The 20,194-nt window shown below is 41.0% G+C and overlaps 2 protein-coding genes across 4 annotated transcripts; one reads left to right on the top strand and one right to left on the bottom strand.

The window, feature by feature from the left end:
• Positions 1-8,768: 8,768 nt before the first annotated feature.
• On the bottom strand, positions 8,769-19,776 carry ergic3 (ERGIC and golgi 3). 2 transcript variants are annotated; one of them, XM_060069229.1, is made up of 14 exons: positions 19,574-19,763; positions 19,125-19,195; positions 18,555-18,642; positions 18,319-18,438; positions 16,894-16,990; positions 16,612-16,777; positions 16,285-16,342; positions 15,126-15,140; positions 14,190-14,221; positions 13,377-13,473; positions 11,331-11,395; positions 10,964-11,100; positions 10,830-10,885; positions 8,769-10,434 (listed from the first exon to the last, which is right to left on the bottom strand). In XM_060069229.1, exons 1-14 carry the CDS (start codon positions 19,659-19,661, stop codon positions 10,355-10,357), a joined length of 1,170 nt encoding a protein of 389 aa, XP_059925212.1. In that variant the 5' UTR covers positions 19,662-19,763; the 3' UTR covers positions 8,769-10,354. The 2 variants fall into 2 exon arrangements, with proteins under 2 accessions (XP_059925212.1, XP_059925213.1); XM_060069230.1 differs by lacking the exon at positions 15,126-15,140 and having other exon boundaries at positions 19,574-19,776.
• romo1 (reactive oxygen species modulator 1) lies at positions 11,542-12,917 on the top strand. 2 transcript variants are annotated; one of them, XM_060069231.1, is made up of 3 exons: positions 11,542-11,700; positions 12,176-12,312; positions 12,731-12,917. In XM_060069231.1, the coding sequence occupies exons 2-3, from the start codon at positions 12,176-12,178 to the stop codon at positions 12,837-12,839; spliced, it is 246 nt and encodes an 81-aa protein (XP_059925214.1). In that variant the 5' UTR covers positions 11,542-11,700; the 3' UTR covers positions 12,840-12,917. The 2 variants fall into 2 exon arrangements, with proteins under 2 accessions (XP_059925214.1, XP_059925215.1); XM_060069232.1 differs by having other exon boundaries at positions 11,547-11,695.
• Positions 19,777-20,194: the final 418 nt, after the last annotated feature.

Genomic DNA, 20,194 nt, shown 5'->3' with positions numbered 1-20,194 from the left:
AAATTGTCACAGTGGTACAAGTGGTAGTGACGCCTGGTTAGTAATCAAGAAGCCGGTTGTTCGATTCTCTCCAGGGTCAGATACTTTTCTAGCCTGGATACCAGCCTGAACTCCGCCCACAAAATATTTGGTCTGGAGATTCAGTCTGGAATTGAGCTCGTTGGGAGGTATTTGGTCAGATCAAAAAGTGATCTGACCAATCAAATTGTAAGGGCGGGCTTTATACGTTGATGGACAGATGATACACATTAACGTAATCAACCACGTCACCAAAGAGCGCTCAGCGCTTTTACTTTTTTTCTCAAAAATGCTGACCGTGTTGCCAATTTGTCCGTGTATCCTTAAATTCTTTTCACAAAACCGGCATAAATCGTTTAGGTCCATCTTCTTTTTCTACTTCTTCGAACGTGCGCTCAGTTGAGTTAGTTTGAGAATAGAGTGGCGAAGTCACGCCCCTTCCGGTAGGGCTCATGGGACCTATGAGATCGAAAAATATGAATGGGTGTCAATGGAGAGAAAATAATTATTTTCTGGTCCCAGTCTTTATATGCCCTGGATTACACATATGTTGTTTGTGGATTTAAATGATAATTTTTCATGCAAAGAAAACTAAAAATGTTCGTGAAGAAGTTTGATAATTTTAGGTTTTATGTGAGGCCGCTTTGTGAACTACAGCTCTTCGCTGCTCTCGACGCATATGAGATACGTCACCACACCCGCCCTTGGAACTCGGCACAGAGATGGCGATCTCTCTGCCCCACTTCACCGCTTTTTCCAAGGGGAGGATAAAAGCATCGAAAGAGGTGAAAACCATTATAAGTCGGGGCACGTGCAGAGTTTCAGTTATGCCGATGGGAAGATTGTCGGTCTTCTCCACGCCAGTCGCAGGGAGCGTGACGTCACATACGAGCCGTGTAGTCTTTCTCGTTGTGTTTTCACTACAGCCTTTATCTGAACAATTGCACAATAAACGGTCTAACTCTTTGCATGAAAAATTATCCTTTAAATCCACAAACAACATATGTGTAATCCAGGGCATATAAAGACCTGGACCAGAAAATAATTATTTTCTCTCCATTGACACCCATTCATATTTTTCGATCTCATAGGTCCCATGAGCCCTACCGGAAGGGGCATGACTTCGCCACTCTATAGCTGTGCTTCGCACAACATACGTCACATACTACGTTGCTCTGATTGATTTTAGGTCTATCCAATTGAGCGAAGAGGCATTTTCCTTCCTGGTTCCGCCCTATAATCACAGCCCAATGGTTCGGTCTCAGACTCATATTCTGACTAGAATTATGAGTATGACATCGCCAGGCTAATACTTTTCTGCTCTTTTAGTCAAACTTACTAACGCAATCGGCCTCTTTTATTTGAGCATTTTTGTATGTTTTAGTACGATGGTATGATAATTATACGACGTAATGACGGGCTGCGACGCCTGGCTGGTATCGGCTGGCTGGCTGCGACGACAGGCCAGCCACGGCTGGCCGCTGTCTGCCGCTGGCTGCGGCTGGCAGCTGGCTCTGGCAGGCTGACCGACTAGGTTGCGATCCTTTTGGCGGCAAATAGGTCGCAACAAACCAGAGGTATGGCTGAATGAGCGACCTGAAAAACATGAGGGGTAACTGTCGTTTTTTATCGGCCGTCATGAAATAAACATAAGGGGTAACACTGTTGATATTTATCAAATAAAACAAAGGGGGTAACACTGTTGTTTTTCTTTGGTCTTCATGGAAAAAAACATAAGGGTTGAAATAAATACACGTGCGTCAGTATAATAAAAACGTACATACACTAATATATAGGCCTATTGATCTATTCATCTATATTTAATTAATTTTAAATTAACTTTGTAATGCAGTGTGTACACATTTATATTGATTATATTGTACAGCCTATTGATTGGTTAAATGTCAAAGACTAATAAAATATCCTATGAAGAAAGACAGTTATAGTGTAATATACAACACTGTCGAAATGTATCGAATAAAACAATGGAGGTAACACCAAGGACGCGGGAAGTCAGTCCCAGGGGGGGGGTGCTGAGAGAGTCTATATAATGACGTCATAATAAATCCTGCGCAACATCCATTGTTTACAGAGACGAGATGACGGGTGACGTCACATTCAGGGCTCCGCTCTGATAAACACTCTACTGGTGTGTAAAAAGAGTTCTGCCAACTAGCCACTGTTATTCTCAAACGTTAGCAAGTAAACAATGTGGAAATTATGCCCGCGAATTATAAAGTCAAGTATAACCATTGTGTTGTCGTTATCCGGTGCATTGATAATTTCGGAGGTTAACACTCTGAACAGCTCAGGTTCGGATCCACGCAAAAACGTCGACAGGGGTACCACTGTCGATATTTATCCATTAAAACATAGGGGGTAACACTGTCGTTTACATCAAATGAAACATGAGGGGAAACACTGTCAATTTTTATTGGTCAACATGGAAAAACATGAGGGGTAACTGACGTTTTTTATCGGCCGTCATGAAATAAACATAAGGGGTAACACTGTTGATATTTATCAAATAAAACAAAGGGGGTAACACTGTTGTTTTTCTTTGGTCTTCATGGAAAAAAACATAAGGGTTGAAAGAAACCATAACTGTTGTTTTTTATTGGTCGTCATGAAAAAAAACATAAGGGGTAACACTGTTGTTTTTTATTGGTCGTCATGAAAAAAAACATAAGGGGTAACACTGTTGTTTTTTATTGGTCGTCATGAAAAAAAACATAAGGGGTAACACTTGTTTTTTATTGGTCGTCATGAAAAAAAACATAAGGGGTAACACTGTTGTTCTTTATTGGTCGTCATGAAATAAAACATGGGGGGTAACACTGTTGTTTTTCTTTGGTCGTCATGAAAAAAAACATAGCGGTTGAAAAAAAACAACTGTTGTTTTTTATTGGTCATCATGAAAAAAAACATAAGGGGTAACACCGTTGTTTTTTATTGGTCGTCATGAAAAAAAACATAAAGGGTAACATAGTTGTTTTTTATTGGTCGTCATGAAAAAAAACATAAGGGGTAACACTGTTGTTTTTTATTGGTCGTCATGAAAAAAAACATAAGGGGTAACACTGTTGTTTTTTATTGGTCGTCATGAAAAAAAACATAAAGGGTAACACTGTTGTCTTTGACAAATAAAATATAAGGGGTAACACTGTCGTTTTTTATTGGTGATCATGAAAAAAAACATAATGGAAATAATAGAAATACACACATACATTTTAATGTCATTTATATCCTCTTTATTGATGATTTATTATTGTGTAATGTCATCGCCTCAGTGGTGCAGTGGAGTGCACTCTGCCTAACCCACTGGTGACCGTGGCTCAATTTCTGTGGAAAACACAATATCTTTAATTTTAAACGTAACGCTATCATGTCATATATAACCACAGATATATTTTATTGACAAATCTCAGTGGGAAGTGGAGAGAGCTGTGAGCTTACCCCCTGGAAACCGGGGTTCAAGTCCGGTTGATGTTGGAAGACTCTTATCTCTATTTCATGCGAATTATAAAGTCAAGTATAACCATTGTGTTGACTTTATCCGGTGTCTTGATGGTGCATTGATAATTTCAGTGGTTAACACTCTAAACAGCTCAGGTTCGGATCCACGCAAAAACGTCGACAGGGGTAACACTCTTTTATTATTGCTCAACACGGAAAAAACATTAGGGGTAACTCTGTCGTTTTTTATCGGCCGTCATGAAATAAACATAAGGGGTAACACTGTCGATATTTATCAAATAAATCATAGGGGGTAACACTATTGTTTTTCTTTGGTCGTCATGAAAAAAAACAAGGGGTAACACTGTTGTTTTTTATTGGTCGTCATGAAAAAAAACATAAAGGGTAACACTGTTGTTTTTTATTGGTCGTCATGAAAAAAAAACTGGGGTTGAAAAAAAACAAATGTTGTTTTTTATTGGTCGTCATGAAAAAAAACATAAGGGGTAACACAGTTGTTTTTTATTGGTTGTCATGAAAAAAAACATAAGGGGTAACACTGTTGTTCTTTATTGGTCGTCATGAAAAAAAACATAAGGGGTAACACTGTTGTTTTTTATTGGTCGTCATGAAAAAAAACATAAGGGGTAACACTGTTGTTCTTTATTGGTCGTCATGAAATAAAACATGGGGGGTAACACTGCTGTTTTTCTTTGGTCGTCATGAAAAAAAACATAGCGGTTGAAAAAAAACAACTGTTGTTTTTTATTGGTCATCATGAAAAAAACATAAGGGGTAACACTGTTGTTTTTTATTGGTCGTCATGAAAAAAAACATAAGGGGTAGCACTGTTGTTTTTTATTGGTCGTCATGAAAAAAAACATAAGGGGTAACACTGTTGTTTTTTATTGGTCGTCATGAAAAAAAACATAAGGGGTAGCACTGTTGTTTTTTATTGGTCGTCATGAAAAAAAACATAAGGGGTGACACTGTTGTTTTTTATTGGTCGTCATGAAAAAAAACATAAGGGGTAACACTGTTGTTTTTTATTGGTCGTCATGAAAAAAAACATAAGGGGTAACACTGTTGTTTTTTATTGGTCGTCATGAAAAAAAACATAAGGGGTAACACTGTTGTTCTTTATTGGTCGTCAAGAAAAAAAACATAAGGGGTAGCACTGTTGTTCTTTATTGGTCGTCATGAAAAAAAACATAAGGGGTAACACTTTTGTTTTTTATTGGTCGTCATGAAAAGAAACATAAGGGGTAACACTGTTGTTTTTTATTGGTGGTCATGAAAAAAAACATAAAGGGTAACACTGTTGTCTTTGACAAATAAAATATAAGGGGTAACACTGTCGTTTTTTATTGGTCATCATGAAAAAAAACATAATGGAAATAATAGAAATACACACATACATTTTAATGTAATTTATATCCTCTTTATTGATGATTTATTATTGTGTAATGTCATCGCCTCAGTGGTGCAGTGGAGTGCACTCTGCCTAACCCACTGGCGGCCGCGGCTCAATTTCTGTGGAAAACACAATATCTTTAATTTTAAACGTAACGCTTTCATGTCATATATAACCACAGATATATTTAAATTACAAATCTCAGTGGGAAGTGGAGAGACCTGTGAGCTTACCCCCTGGAGACCGGGGTTCAAGTCCGGTTGATGTGGTCTGTTGGAAGACTGTTGTTCTTTATTGGTCGTCATGAAAAAAACACATAAGGGGTAACACTGTTGTTTTTTATTGGTCGTCATGAAAAAAAACAGGGGTTGAAAAAAAACAACTGTTGTTTTTTATTGGTCGTCATGAAAAAAAACATAAGGGGTAACACTGTTGTTTTTTATTGGTCGTCATGAAAAAAAACATAAGGGGTAACACTGTTGTTTTTTATTGGTCGTCATGAAAAAAAACATAAGGGGCAACACTGTTGTTCTTTATTGGTCGTCATGAAAAAAAACATAAGGGGTAACACTGTTGTTTTTTATTGGTCGTCATGAAAAAAAACATAAGGGGTAACACTGTTGTTTTTTATTGGTCGTCATGAAAAAAAACATAAGGGGTAACACTGTTGTTTTTTATTGGTCGTCATGAAAAAAAACATAAGGGGTAACACTGTTGTTCTTTATTGGTCGTCATGAAAAAAAACATAAGGGGTAACACTGTTGTTTTTTATTGGTCGTCATGAAAAAAAACATAAGGGGTAACACTGTTGTTCTTTATTGGTCGTCATGAAAAAAAACATAAGGGGTAACACTGTTGTTTTTTATTGGTCGTCATGAAAAAAAACATAAGGGGTAACACTGTTGTTCTTTATTGGTCGTCATGAAAAAAAAAATAAGGGGTAACACTGTTGTTTTTTATTGGTCGTCATGAAAAAAAACATAAGGGGTAACACTGTTGTTTTTTATTGGTCGTCATGAAAAAAAACATAAAGGGTAACACTGTTGTTTTTTATTGGTCATCATGAAAAAAAACATAATGGAAATAATAGAAATACACACATACATTTTAATGTCATTTATATCCTCTTTATTGATGATTTATTATTGTGTAATGTCATCGCCTCAGTGGTGCAGTGGAGTGCACTCTGCCTAACCCACTGGCGACCGCGGCTCAATTTCTGTGGAAAACACAATATCTTTAATTTTAAACGTAACGCTATCATGTCATATGTAACCACAGATATATTTAAAATACATATCTCAGTGGGAAGTGGAGAGAGCTGTGAGCTGGAGACCGGGGTTCAAGTCCGGTTGATGTCGTCTGTTGGAAGACTGTTGTTCTTTATTGGTCGTCATGAAAAAAAACATAAGGGGTAACACTGTTGTTTTTTATTGGTCGTCATGAAAAAAAACAGGGGTTGAAAAAAAAAAAACTGTTGTTTTTTATTGGTCGTCATGAAAAAAAACATAAGGGGTAACACCGTTGTTTTTTATTGGTCGTCATGAAAAAAGACATAAGGGTTAACACTGTTGTTTTTTATTGGTCGTCATGAAAAAACTCATAAGGGGTAACACTGTTGTTTTTTATTGGTCGTCATGAAAAAAAACATAAGGGGTAACACTGTTGTTCTTTATTGGTCGTCATGAAAAAAAACATAGGGGGTAACACTTGTTTTTTATTGGTCGTCATGAAAAAAAACATAAGGGGAAACACTGTTGTTCTTTATTGGTCGTCATGAAAAAAAACATAAGGGGTAACACTGTTGTTTTTTATTGGTCGTCATGAAAAAAAACGGGTTGAAAAAAAACAACTGTTGTTTTTTATTGGTCGTCATGAAAAAAAACATAAGGGCAAACACTGTTGTTTTTTAAGGGTCGTCATGAAAAAAAACATAAGGGGTAACACTGTTGTTTTTTATTGGTCGTCATGAAAAAAAACATAAGGGGTAACACTGTTGTTTTTTATTGGTCGTCATAAAAAAACTCATAAGGGGTATCACTGTTGTTTTTTATTGGTCGTCATGAAAAAAAACATAAGGGGAAACACTGTTGTTCTTTATTGGTCGTCATGAAAAAAAACATAAGGGGTAACACTGTTGTTTTTTATTGGTCGTCATGAAAAAAAACATAAGGGGTAACACTGTTGTTTTTTATTGGTCGTCATGAAAAAAAACATAAGGGTTACTTATGTTTTTGTTTTTTATTGGTCGTCATGAAAAAAAACATAAGGGGTAACACTTGTTTTTTATTGGTCGTCATGAAAAAAAACATAATGGGTAACACTGTCGATATTTATCAATTAAAACATAGGGGGTAACACTGTCGTTTTTATCAAATGAAACATGAGGGGTGACACTGTCATATATTACAGTTTTTGTTTTTGGTCTGTTGGCTGCAAAACATTCTGAGTTAGCATACATACTTGATGATTGAGCCACTTTACACACACTTTTTATATACTATAGATTTGTATAGTCACTGGCCCCCTTTAAATTGTGCATTTATGCTATTACTATAGCCTACTATTATTATTGACACTTTTCTTTTTAGAAAATTTTAACTTTAATTTCAATTTTCATATTTTGTTCTTTGGTTTATACATTTGAATACTTGACTATCATGATTCGTGGCACATTATATATTTATTTTTACTCTTTTTTTTTTAATGGTATTGGGTCTGTGAATTAGAGTTTTTATTTGTTTTGTTGCACTTATATCAAAGTATATTACACTATAACTTTCTTCATAGGATATTTTATTAGTCTTTGACATTTATCAAACCAATAGGCTATACAATGTAATCAATATAAATATTGTAAACATCACTGTATTGCAAAGTTAATTCAATATTAATTTAATATAGATGGATAGACCAATAGGCCTATTTATTTATATATATTATAAAAAGGCTTATTGGTCTATCAATATCTAAGCTAGGTATATATTATTCTTTTTTATTATACTGACGCACGTATATTTATTCTGTTCAATGAGATGTTAACTGATAACATATAGGCTTTTGGTTATGGTAGCAGCCATGGTGACAATGGCTGGCTGCCACAGGTCGCTCATTCAGCCATACCTCTGGTTGGTTGCGACCTATTTTCGCCAAAAGGGTCGCAACGCTTTTAATGTCGCGACCTAGTCGGTCAGCCTGCCAGAGCCAGCTGCCAGCCGCAGCCAGCGGCCAGCGGCAGACAGCGGCCAGCCGTGGCTGTCGTCGCAGCCAGCCAGCCGATACCAGCCAGGCGTCGCAGCCCGTCAATACGTCGTATAATTATCATACCATCCTACTAAAACATACAAAAATGTTAAAATGAAAGAGGCCGATTGCGTCAATAAGTTTGACTAAAAGAGCAAAACTATGACCATCCGTGGAGAGAATCGAACACCGGCCTTCATGATTGCTAATAGCATGACTACCTTGTAACACTGTGGCATTGGCTTCATATTATTGCACTTATATTTATGTTTATCACTCTATAACGAAGAACTTTGTGCATAATATACGTTATTAGGCTTAATGACATTTAACAAAACAAATAGGCTATATATAATATATATAATACATTATTTGAATACGCCCCAAATTACAACTAATATATTTTATTGATACTGATAGACCAACGATTTCATCATTTAAACTCCTACTTAAATAGAAAAATATTAAAACAATATTAGCACTAAAGAGCTTTAGGTAGCTTTCGCCAGAGAGCATGGCTTTCTGGTACTTCAACTGACGCAAAAAAAACGAGCGACCCACACAGCGACCAATGCGACCTACGTCGCGACGCACGTCGTTGGCCACTCAGAGAGCTCGGCCCTACAGCAACAGCGGCTGGTGTATTCAACATTTTTTTATTTAGAATTTTAAAAACAGACGACAATCAAATTATAAATAAATCTCATACACACAATCTTTCAAACACACAAGCACACCCACAAGCACACACAATCTTTCAAACACACACACCGCCTGGCATGATGTCGTTAAAAGGTGCACTGACCAGGTTACCAATAGGGCAGATAGGGCCTATCTCTTCAGCCTTTTACAGAAAAAAATAAGTTTGGCCATAAATCAAAAATTTCCCACCACCTTGTCATGATTCAATATTGGAAAATCCTAATCAATTCAAAAAAAAATGTTGCGTAGAGGGTGGATTGGAAAAAAGTTTGAACCATTCTTAGCTGCTTTCACACCGCCGCGCGCCAACTCACCGGCTCCATTCATTTCAATGAGGGAAGGGCGGCAGAGCGGAGGCGGTTACAAATGCGGCTGAAAACCAGGCAGCGGTTGCCGCCCGCGTGAACGCGCACAGATTCTGCCCTACCGCTCAGCTTTCCCCGTGTTGAAACTTCCGGCGGCAGCAACTGCAGCAGCGCGCTTTTGAAAAAGCCTGGCCCTTCACACCGCCGCGCTGAACCCTCCGGCAGAGGCGGTGATAAGTTGCCACGCGGCGGTGTGCAAGCACCTTTATGATTGGCTATGAGAATTTTTGGTCATGTGACAACTCTAAGAGGCAGGGCTGCGGTCGTATTTTAGGTATACAATTAAAATGTGACTGATGTTGGATAAAGGTCTCTGATGATGGATAATGGCCTTTTATGTTGGACAAATGTTTTGAATAAAAAAATGATGGTATTTGATGTTGGAGAAGGGTCTTTGATGATGGATAATGGCCTTGTTTGAGTTTGAATACATGTCTTTAGTTTGGGACAAATATTTTTTGATATTGAATAAGAAGGTAGGCTATTTGATGTTAGTTGAATGCCACATGTTAACGTCTCAACCTTGTCAATGTATAATACAATCAGAGATATTGTAAAACACAGTCGCCAATGAACCAAGACTGTATCCCTCAAACCAAGGCCTTATCCATCAAGCCCAGATATTATCAAGCAAACCCAGACTCCAATAATCGAATTAAAGCTGTTTACTGATTCCCAGACCTCCTTTATCTAACCCAGACCTGCACCATCTAACCACGACCGTCACCATCCAACACAGACCTGCTTCACCTAACCCAGACCTGCTGAATCAAACCCAGTGTTGGGCAGCGCTGAGCAGCCATGTCACAGAACCAGTACAACAACAGGGGGCACCAGGAAGTAGACAGGAAGTAGTCATGTTAACAGGATGTCAACGTTGTGCTGGTGTGCCGCAAGCCTTGATACATTCTTCACCTGCATTCTCCCCCTCTCTGAAAACAGACTGCCCAGGCCCCCCCCCCTCCACCCCCTCCCACCCGTCCATCTACCCACGCTTGCATGTCTGTCCGTCTGTCTGTCAACCCCCTCCACCTGCATGTCCGTCTGTCTGTCTACCCCCTCAGCCTGTCTGTCCATCAGTCTCCGTGTCTGTCCGTCTGGGTGGCGGTGTCCTGTGCGTGTGTTGCGGGGGCTGAGGGAGCTGTGGGGGTCTCTGCTAGGAGGCCTTCCCCAGCTCTATCTTCTTCTGGATGGCCTTCGCCGAGTGGTAGATGAGAGAGTCTATCAGCCCTGCAACTGAAGAGAGACACACACACACACACACACACACACACACACACACACACACACACACACACACACACACACACACACACACACACACACACACACACACACACACACACACACACACACACACACACACGTTTTATGATTCATTAAAAATCTTTAAATGGGAAACAACAGGAGAGAAAATATCAGCTTGTTCATCACCACAAAGAAGGCAAGTAAGTATGTGGATAAAAGGGACTTTTGTGTGTGATGATTGGTTGCACTTTAGAAATGTTGCAGTGATTGAACAAAAATGAAAGCTTGCATAATTGAACTGGGTTTGATTGATGTAGTATGCATTGATGTGACATCTTAAATCCTGGAGAGCCTGGTAAACAGCGGTGATAACAGATACTGACCTGTAAACACTCCTCCGATGATGGCACACACGCCTGTTAAGAAATGAGTGAACGACCTAAAGAGACAGTGGGAGACAGGTGTGTTATTACATACAGGGTACATGTTATTACACACCCTGTGTGTTGGTACATACCTGTGCTTCTCTGTGAACTTCACCATCATGGGGGACAGCTCATACAAAACAAAGACACCTGGCAGCCCTTGGTCGCCAATGAGACCGTTGGCCACTTTCTCATGTCTGGTCACTGAGAACTGATTGGTTTTAACCACCTACAGGGGAACAGACAGGGCAACATTTAAGCTAACATACTACAGACAGCTCAGGGGGGGGAGACTAACCCCAAGTTAACGTGTGACACATAGGTAAGGTGCGATACGAATGTTAAGGGAAAATGGCACATACAGGTTGAGATGCTTAGGTCAAGCTCAGACACTGCACTCGTGACATATGAAGCACAGAGTTCAGTGAATTAAGATTAGATTTAAATATATCAACTCACCTCTCCCTCTGCCTTCATGTAAATAGTCGGGACTATTTTAACAAAGTACTGGTACATCATCGACGCTGAGTAAGAGAAGAGGAAAGTTCATGATTACAGAATATAACATAAAAAGTTGATTGCATAATAGATAGGTTTCTTCAGGAAGTTCAGGGTAACGATTCCTGTAAAACTTCAATTAAACAGTTGTCCGCGGCGGGGCGCTGTTCTTTCTTGTCTGCTTTTCTTTTTACCTCGTACAGCGACGTGACGTCCCTTCCTCTAATGGAGTCGTGCTAGTAGGACGTTTAAATCCCACTGCTGTCATTGACCTCGGCCAATACCGTTTTCCTTTTCAACACTTGACCACATTTCCAAGGCACAAGGCAAGGTACGGGTCCGAATGCTGGATTGCTGCTTGTGGTCATAAGATAAAGATGTTTCAGTGTTGGTACTTCACGTCGCCGATATGTGCGACAGCACGACGACGCGCTAAGCTAACAACAAATGGGCCAACATTCAAGAGGGCGAAGTTCTGTAATAGTCATTATCTACCCTTGCACGAGTTATCCAATAAATACTGGAACTGTAAAGTGTACTGATTAAGTTAAGTGCGTTACTTTAAATACGATCAGAAACGTCATTTACTTAAGGATTTTATTCTGCTAATTTACGTTTACCAACCCTCCGCAGCAAATGTCAGTCTACATGGAGACTTTAAAATGATCGAGATCGATCTTAACAACTTATTGAGAAAGCTTCTTAGATGGTTTGCATGGGATTTAAGTCTTATTGAGGCGTTCCAGTCCTTCACATATTGAAGTACCCGCCATGTTCAGGACTAACTGATAAATGCGTTGCCCCAGATGCCAGTGGCAGTAGGACCGTACGGCCAGGGCCAGGGACAGCCCAGCTGTTTTGACCGGGTCAAGATGGGCTTTATGATGGGGTTCGCCGTCGGAATGGCAGCCGGAGCCATGTTCGGAACATTCTCCTGTCTCAGGTAACCACCAACACCACCCTTTGGGACTATATGTATTAACATTTGATACCTGTTGAGCGGCAGATAAAAAATATTTCAAAAGGATCTGTCCGGTTTGCCAAGACCCTAGGTTAGTTGTTGACAATTATCTGGTCTAGAAGATTGTTCAGCAACTCTCCCACCTCTGGCTGGCAAACTATTAAACTGCTCTACGTTCCTTCAGTGGGTTCACAGACACAAGTTTACTGTAAATTAGGTATTAATTAGACTTCTATCCAAAACGAACTACAGTAATATCAATGTAATTATGGAGTGGTTAGAGGTAGGGGCATATTGCGCAATGCCTACTGGTAGTACAATGTCGTTTGAACCAACCAAGCCAATCAATTTTGTCGTTTGTGGTGTCTCTCTCCCTCCCTCTCTCTCTCTCTCTCTTTAGGGTCGGGATGCGCGGGCGTGAGCTGATGGGTGGCGTGGGGAAGACCATGATGCAAAGCGGGGGAACCTTTGGAACCTTCATGTCTATAGGCATGGGCATCCGCTGCTGAGCCACACACACACACCCCCGCAAGGCCCGCTGTTCAGCCACCCCCCAACTGTCAATAAAGTTAAGGATGTCAAACATCTGATTGGATGTTGTGTGTTCTGTGGACCAACAGCATGGCTTGATTAATTCAACTACCAAAACCAACTTTCATTTAGCACCTTTTTTAGAACGGACATGTCATGATGACCCTAGTTCTAATGAAGTTGGATTACCCCTTCTTTTCTTTACATTTTGTTTTGCCTTAAATGTTTCTCAAACATTTGACAGTTCCACGAAGCTGCCAAATAGTTTGATCAGCTCAGCCACAAGGCCTCTGGTTATCTATTCAGACTAGTATATGCATTGGGACAACATGGCCATGGCTGATCTCTAATTAAAAAGGTGTTTGAGCTCTGCTGCCCGGACAGAATGGTATCCCATGGATCCTGCTAGTGAAGTATTTGGGTTTCCAAGCAGATCTTTCCAAAGCCACTTAAGAGGGGTGCAGGTAAGCGGTAGTATTTGGGAGGAGAAGGTGGGGTGTAAGGCGGAGGCTGACCTTGGGGTGCCGTGACGTCTGTACCATCCAGAGGGTTGACGATACCTGGGTAGTCCTTACCGAATGACAGGTGCTTGATCATGTGGGTCATGTTGATCTACAAGAATATCAATATTAGCTTTCACTTCATGAGAAAGTGCTTACGGTTGATTGAAATTATTTTAGCACAAGTATGAATTAATCTGAAGATGGGTTTTAAATTAGGAAACCCTTCAAATGAATCAATAACATTTTCTATTTTATATAAGTGATTTAACAAAGGGATTTGTATTCTCCAAAGATGTAACACCGAGGCTTCCTTTAACGGGAAAGTAAAGAAAGTTCTGAACTTCCCAATATAATCTGTATTTGGGCACTGTTAATAATCGATGCCAACAAGGAAATGCTTTTCATCACTGCTACGTCGTCTGATGGCGGAAGGAAGATGTTTTACATAAAGCTGTTACAACAAGTACCAACTATGCCCAAGCATTGTCAAACCAAGGCACTTCTACTTAAAATCACCTTCCTTCCAAAGACCAACGACATAGCAATCGATGCAGAACATGTATTGGGTGGCTGCTATTATCAACTACTACTTATTACATAGATTATACTGGGAAGTTCCAAAATACTCTTTACATTTTCAAATAGAGACTCACGAGTTCCCCTACATAGCTGATCTACTGAATCCTGTATTAACCCATGTTCAAGAGACCGGAGGAAGAAAGCCTTAACAGACACCCCCCTCTACTGTTTAAATGAATAGATCAGGGCTAAATATATGTTGGATAGGAACCGATAACCTTCGGATGTATACTGTTTGTTCCTTACGTTGTCCAGTCCGAAGCTCTGCAGGTCGTGAACTGTAAAACAAACTTCCTGTTAACAAATAGACACTAACATGTTGCGCACTAACACTAGAGTCTTCAAGGTGAAGTATAGAGAAGTGCTTTATCGGGTTTTGATCAGTATTAGTTTGATTATTCACTGTGGGCTCCCAGAACACTAGAGTACACTTCTGCCGCTACTCTCTTTCAGGCCACATTACTGTGTCAAAATAAAAGCGTTCAACATAGTCCCTCTCCTCCCTGCTGTTAGCCAGCAGTACTAACCAGGTAGCCAGTTGTGCTAAGCACGTTTGTGTTGATGCTAACCCCCTAGCCTAGCCAGCGGTGCTTATTCCCAAGCCAGCAATCCAAACACCCCAGCCAGAAATGCTTTCCACCTAGCCAGTAGTACTGAGATTTTGACTATTTTAATGATACAACACTTCTTTAAAAGGCACCCAGTGCAACTTTCGAGGCTTAAAAATAAACATTCAATTTCTAGTCTTTTTTACACGTAGTAAGTTTCAATAACTCCATACCATTACATACCGACATTCAAGCAGCAAAGATGAGACGTCGTTGTGTGGTGAGAACTGATAGAAAATCGATAACAACAACAATGCCGCCATTTTCTTTATTTTTTGTAACCTACAATAAATAAAGCAGGCTTCCAGTCAATGGAAAAATGGCTTCTCCCCACCGGCGATTGTTGTTGTTTACGATTTTCTATCAGTTCTCACCACACAACGACGTCTCATCTTTGCTCCTTGAATGTCGATATGTAATGGTATGGAGTTATTGAAACTTACTACGTGTAAAAAAGACTAGAAATTGCATGTTTATTTTTCATTGAATGTTTACATAAAGTTGCACTGGGTGCCTTTAAGGCGTTGCCATGGGTGACCATCAAGAATGGAGAATGGTAGAAAAAGTGACTTACTTTCCACAGCGTGCACTGCAGAAAGAAGAGAGAAGTGTCACCATAGTGATGATGGGAACACACACACACACATCCAGGACGACTGCAACTAGACAGACTCTCAGCACGTCATTACCCATGATGCACCACTTTACCCCTACTCTAATGCTGCTATCCATGTGGATGTACGAAGTGGTAAAGTCGCAAATCTCCCATCTTTCTTGCGGCATTACACTGAGGCATGCCCCCTTTTGGTCGTAATATCTCGTCGCTTTCAAAGTAGAGCGAGCAGAGCTGTACAACTCGTAAAGAAGATGGCTGCGCCCATAGTTAATGGGGGTTGAGATGTATTTTCTTTGTATTTGTACCACGTTGGTGGTTTTAATGTTGTTTTTAAATCCTCTTACACACTTGATTTCATTGCTGCTTTGATCCGGTCACCAATGTGTGCATTGCACGGTCTTGCTTTGCGTGCAATTCAATGTAAAGTTGTGTTTTCAAGCTGGTTTGCTAAAGAGGCTACGTTGCTAATGATGAATAGCCTGCTACTACTCCCCCTCGTGGCTCGACAGAAACACAAATGGCAAACTAAGGCTGGAGCAAAGGAAATGCGTCACGTTCTCGCTGAAGCTGGTCGTTCGTACCAGCGTACCATCCAAATGGATAGCAGCATAACTTTGTACCTCCACCTAACCGTGTGTAACCTAATGGCTAAACATAACCTTCTCCATCACAATAGCAAGACTTGATGTTCCCAGTCTTGTCCGTCAAAATGTTCATGAGAAATGACAAATTGGGGAAAGTCTGTAGGTACAGCCAGAAGGTACTCAAAAAAGGTACCACACTGTTACTAGACTACTATTTGTTGCTAGTATTCTGTTGCTACACCGGTTATGTGATAAGAGTTTGTGGTTGGTACGCTCTGCATATGTGGATCTTGATTAAGAGATTTATCACATGGCGACAGAAACACTGATCATCACTGGGCGGGTTAGAACCTGTGTTAGTATGTCACTCACAACATCACCCAGTTGTGCAAGGATAGGAAATGATATCGTCCGTAATAACACTGGATAACAGTTACTACGTGTTCTGCTTTTTGAAAGAGCCTTGGGAAAGATAGATGAAGATATAAAACCGTGGATGAATGGATTGACGCAGATGTTATTATCGGTCTTACCGTGGACATGAGACTGCTGGAAACTCTTGCCAGGAGCAAAATGAAAGTTTCCTGCAACCTGGAGTAGAGGGGGCGGGGGGGAGAAGACCGGTTATCCTCTTTCTTCCATGACGATGAATCACATGGATATGTGAACATGAATGGTGTAGCCAGATAATAGCTGTCTTGTAGCAGATGAAACCAACAATATAAGTATTTCCTTGAGGTTCCAGCATCATCATACTGTTTGAGTCTTTAACCGTGTTAAAGATGTCACACCGTTCTTTCTGATCAGACGTGACAAACCACATCAACCCCCCCCCCCCCGGTCCATTTGTGTGAGGGCACCTTGTTGACTTCCAGGAAGCCATACACCTGGCAACCCTCGTTCTTCTGCTCCGCCATCTTCTGGGTGAAGCCCTCGCGCCGACACTGCTCGATGGTGTCGGCGTTCTTGAAGGCCCAGCCACGCCGCCGGTACGCCTCACGCACGTCATCACAGCTGTTGCAGCACCTGCACCGCCATGACAGACAGACTGATGAGCCAACACACACCCACTGAAAGACAGATGGAGAGACAGACGGGTGGAGAGAGAGAGAGACAAGCGAAGAAATAGACGAGTGTCTTACTTGAGGTCTTCAGTCTCGGCCCCGTAGCAGCTTTCACATCTTTCCGGATCCAACTTACTGGGGTCAAAGGTCACACCTTCATCATCGCCACCCAGCTCTGTAAACACACATCATTATCATCCTTTGTAGCACATAGCTCTGTTAACACAGATCTTCATCAACATTACCACCTAGCTCAGCTAACATAGACAGAATAACCATCAGCACCTAGCTCTGTTAACACACCATCATCATCATCAGCACCACAAACCTTACCATCACCAGAACCTAGCTCTGTTTAACACACATCACCACCACAACAAACCTTTACCATCATCACCGCCTAGCTGTTAACACACCATGATCATCATCAGCACGGCAAACCTTACCATCACCAGAACCTAGCTCTGTTTAACACACATCACCACCACAACAAACCTTACCATCATCACCGCCTAGCTGTTAACACACATCATCCTCATAAACCAGCATCCTTCACCATCGTCCTCACAACATCATCCACACACTCCTCATCACTAACACCACCATCACCGCCCCTCTATCGATACAACCCGTTCCATCATCAGCACAACCCGTTCCACCATCACCTCCCTTTCTATCAACATCAACTGCATCTTTACCATCAAGGGCCTTTCCATCATCATCATCATCATCATCATCATCACCACCACCCTCATCATCTGATCATAATCACCATCACTACCATCACCACCATTAGCAACATCACCCCCTTACCAACATCCTCGTCATCCGGCTCTGTTAACACAGATCAACACCATTATCATCATCACCCTGCTCTGTTAACACACATCATCGCCCCTTTTACCAACATCATCAACACCACCGTTAGCACCGTCATCAACCCCATGCTCACCATCGTTTGCACCCTAACCATCATCATCACCATCACCCTAGTCTGGCTGAACGGAAGTGGACAGCGTCTATTGCCTAGCGTCGGATTTCACCGCTACTCCTCCCCTTCCGGTTGCTGGCATTTCCCCCGGCACTATTTTGCATGGACACCGCTGCTGCTTCCCGGGCTTAGCCCCGCCCTAGACGATTGTGATTGGTTTAAAGAAATAAAAACAGGCCCGCCCAGTTTCCCCACGGATAGACGGCTCGAGGTAGCGTGGCTCCAGACCATTCTTCTTGCTGTAGTTTGGTCTGGCTTTGCGAATCACCCCCGACTATCATAAGCATCATCATACCTACCACCCCTCTCCCTCCCACCCCTCTCCCTCCCACAGCACCATCATCATCATCATCAACACCGTCATCATCACAACCATAACCACCAAATTTTAGATTAGGATGCTGCATGCATACATATTCCATCACGTCTTGCAGCCAATCAAAACGTAGGGAAGATGGACATAACAACTGAAGCTTTGCGGGGGGTAGGGATGTCTAGAGGTTGCAGGTTACCGTGTTTCTCTGCCTCCGTGGTGACGGCTTTGAGGTCTTTGTCCAGACGGCGCTTGAAGAGGTTGTGTTCTACATCCAGCTGCTGCTCCCCAGCAACATCCATTGCATCTATACTGAGGTCTGAGAGAGACATTCATCCACATCAGAGGGAGAGCGAGAGACAGACAGGAGAAACCTCAATCCTGTAACAAAGTCGTCGCATGACAAATCAGGTGCCAGGGTCGGCTGGGACCTACAGGCACAGGGCATGTGAGGAAAGATGACGTCGATGTTGATCTTCAGTTTGTCTCCTCGCGATGTGTCGACGTACAGTTCAGGATGAACCTGGAACCAAACAAAACATTAGCCATCGCCCCCTTAAAGATCACCACAATTAACCCCAAAATAACTCCATCCCCCCCCCCCCCCCCCCCCCAAGAATATCAATTCTATCAACTCGGAACATCACCCCAATTTATCCAAACCGTCACCACCTCAAAAAAATAACACTTCTCTGAACTCTGGGCTATCAGGCTGTGTACATGTGTTTGTATGATAAACAAGCTGTTGCTACATTCCTAAAGTCTATTTTTTGAAGATGCACTGAAGCTAGATCTAATCTTTTGTAACTAGCCAGATATTTCTTACCATACATCATATTAAGGCTCACCCTCATAGAACTTACACTGAGAATCATTACTAATATGTGCAACATTTGCATTACACTGATACGTTATATATTCTACATTCTATCATCCACTTTCCCTATACACTTATACCCCCAAGGACGACTATGTGTGTTGTCATGTGAGGGGGGGTGAGTTTACCTCTTTGGTCAGGTAGTACTGCAGTTCAGAGAAGAACAAGATCAACATTATTAGACCGCTCACGATGGTCACTGAGAGAGAGAGAGAGAGAGAGAGAGAGAGAGAGAGAGAGAGAGAGAGAGAGAGAGAGAGAGAGAGTTAAAAAAATTTATCATACTGTCACGGGCAACATTGTATCATTAGTAACAGTTCTCAACACACAGTGTTGACACACTGTAAATACAAATGGACAGGGTACATTGTCGAGAGCAATGGAAGACGTACTACATCGGTGTTGCCTTTTGCAACCCCACTAATTTATCCTCGAACATCAATTTATTCAATATTGAATGCAACACATGACACAGCATGCCTTTTAATATCCATGTATCGTCATACATCAATCGATCCATGTATTGATGACCAGGTAGTATGGATGAATGGGTGGTCTGCTTTAAATTACTACTCACCAGTCGCGCCGCCCCACGTTTTGATCCTGAAGTCTTCTAGGGTTTTGGGATACGCATCAAATTGTTTCAGTTTGTTTAAGGTGTCCATGCTGTGGAGAAAATACCGTCTCGGGGTGTTAAAGGGTTTGGGGTTCGAGTCCCGGTGCACATTCGACAATACTTTCACTTCCGGGACTTGAAGAGTTTTGAGCCAATCAGCTTCGACCGCGTAAGAAGTCCGCTAAACGGTCATTTTAATAAAACGAATCTTGATAATTTTTTTCATTCCCTATTTTCTGATCTCAGTCTCTCGGGCTATAGTTAATGGGATTTTGGAGAAGGTCTTACAAACTGTGAGGTTGTAATACAAGAGATCGTAAATAGTTATTAATATATAATATTAATAATTAATTATATTTTAACCCCTCTAAAGCTGCCCTTTAGTGCAGTGCTATTATATGTATTAATATTATTTGGATAAATCCACCCTGATTACTGTTTTTTTTTGTAATCACTTTTTTTAATCCAAAACAAGCTTTCAAAGCCGAATTCCCTCAATATATTTTATAATAATATATAGATAATTAAACAACACTGAAATCAGAATTGTATGTATTATCCGTTGATATTGAACAAATCAAG

This window comes from Gadus macrocephalus, chromosome 13 (assembly GCF_031168955.1).
Source record: "Gadus macrocephalus chromosome 13, ASM3116895v1".
Taxonomy (NCBI): Eukaryota; Metazoa; Chordata; class Actinopteri; order Gadiformes; family Gadidae; genus Gadus; species Gadus macrocephalus.
Note: the sequence above shows the minus strand (reverse complement) of the source record. Positions and strands in the feature narration are given on the sequence as shown.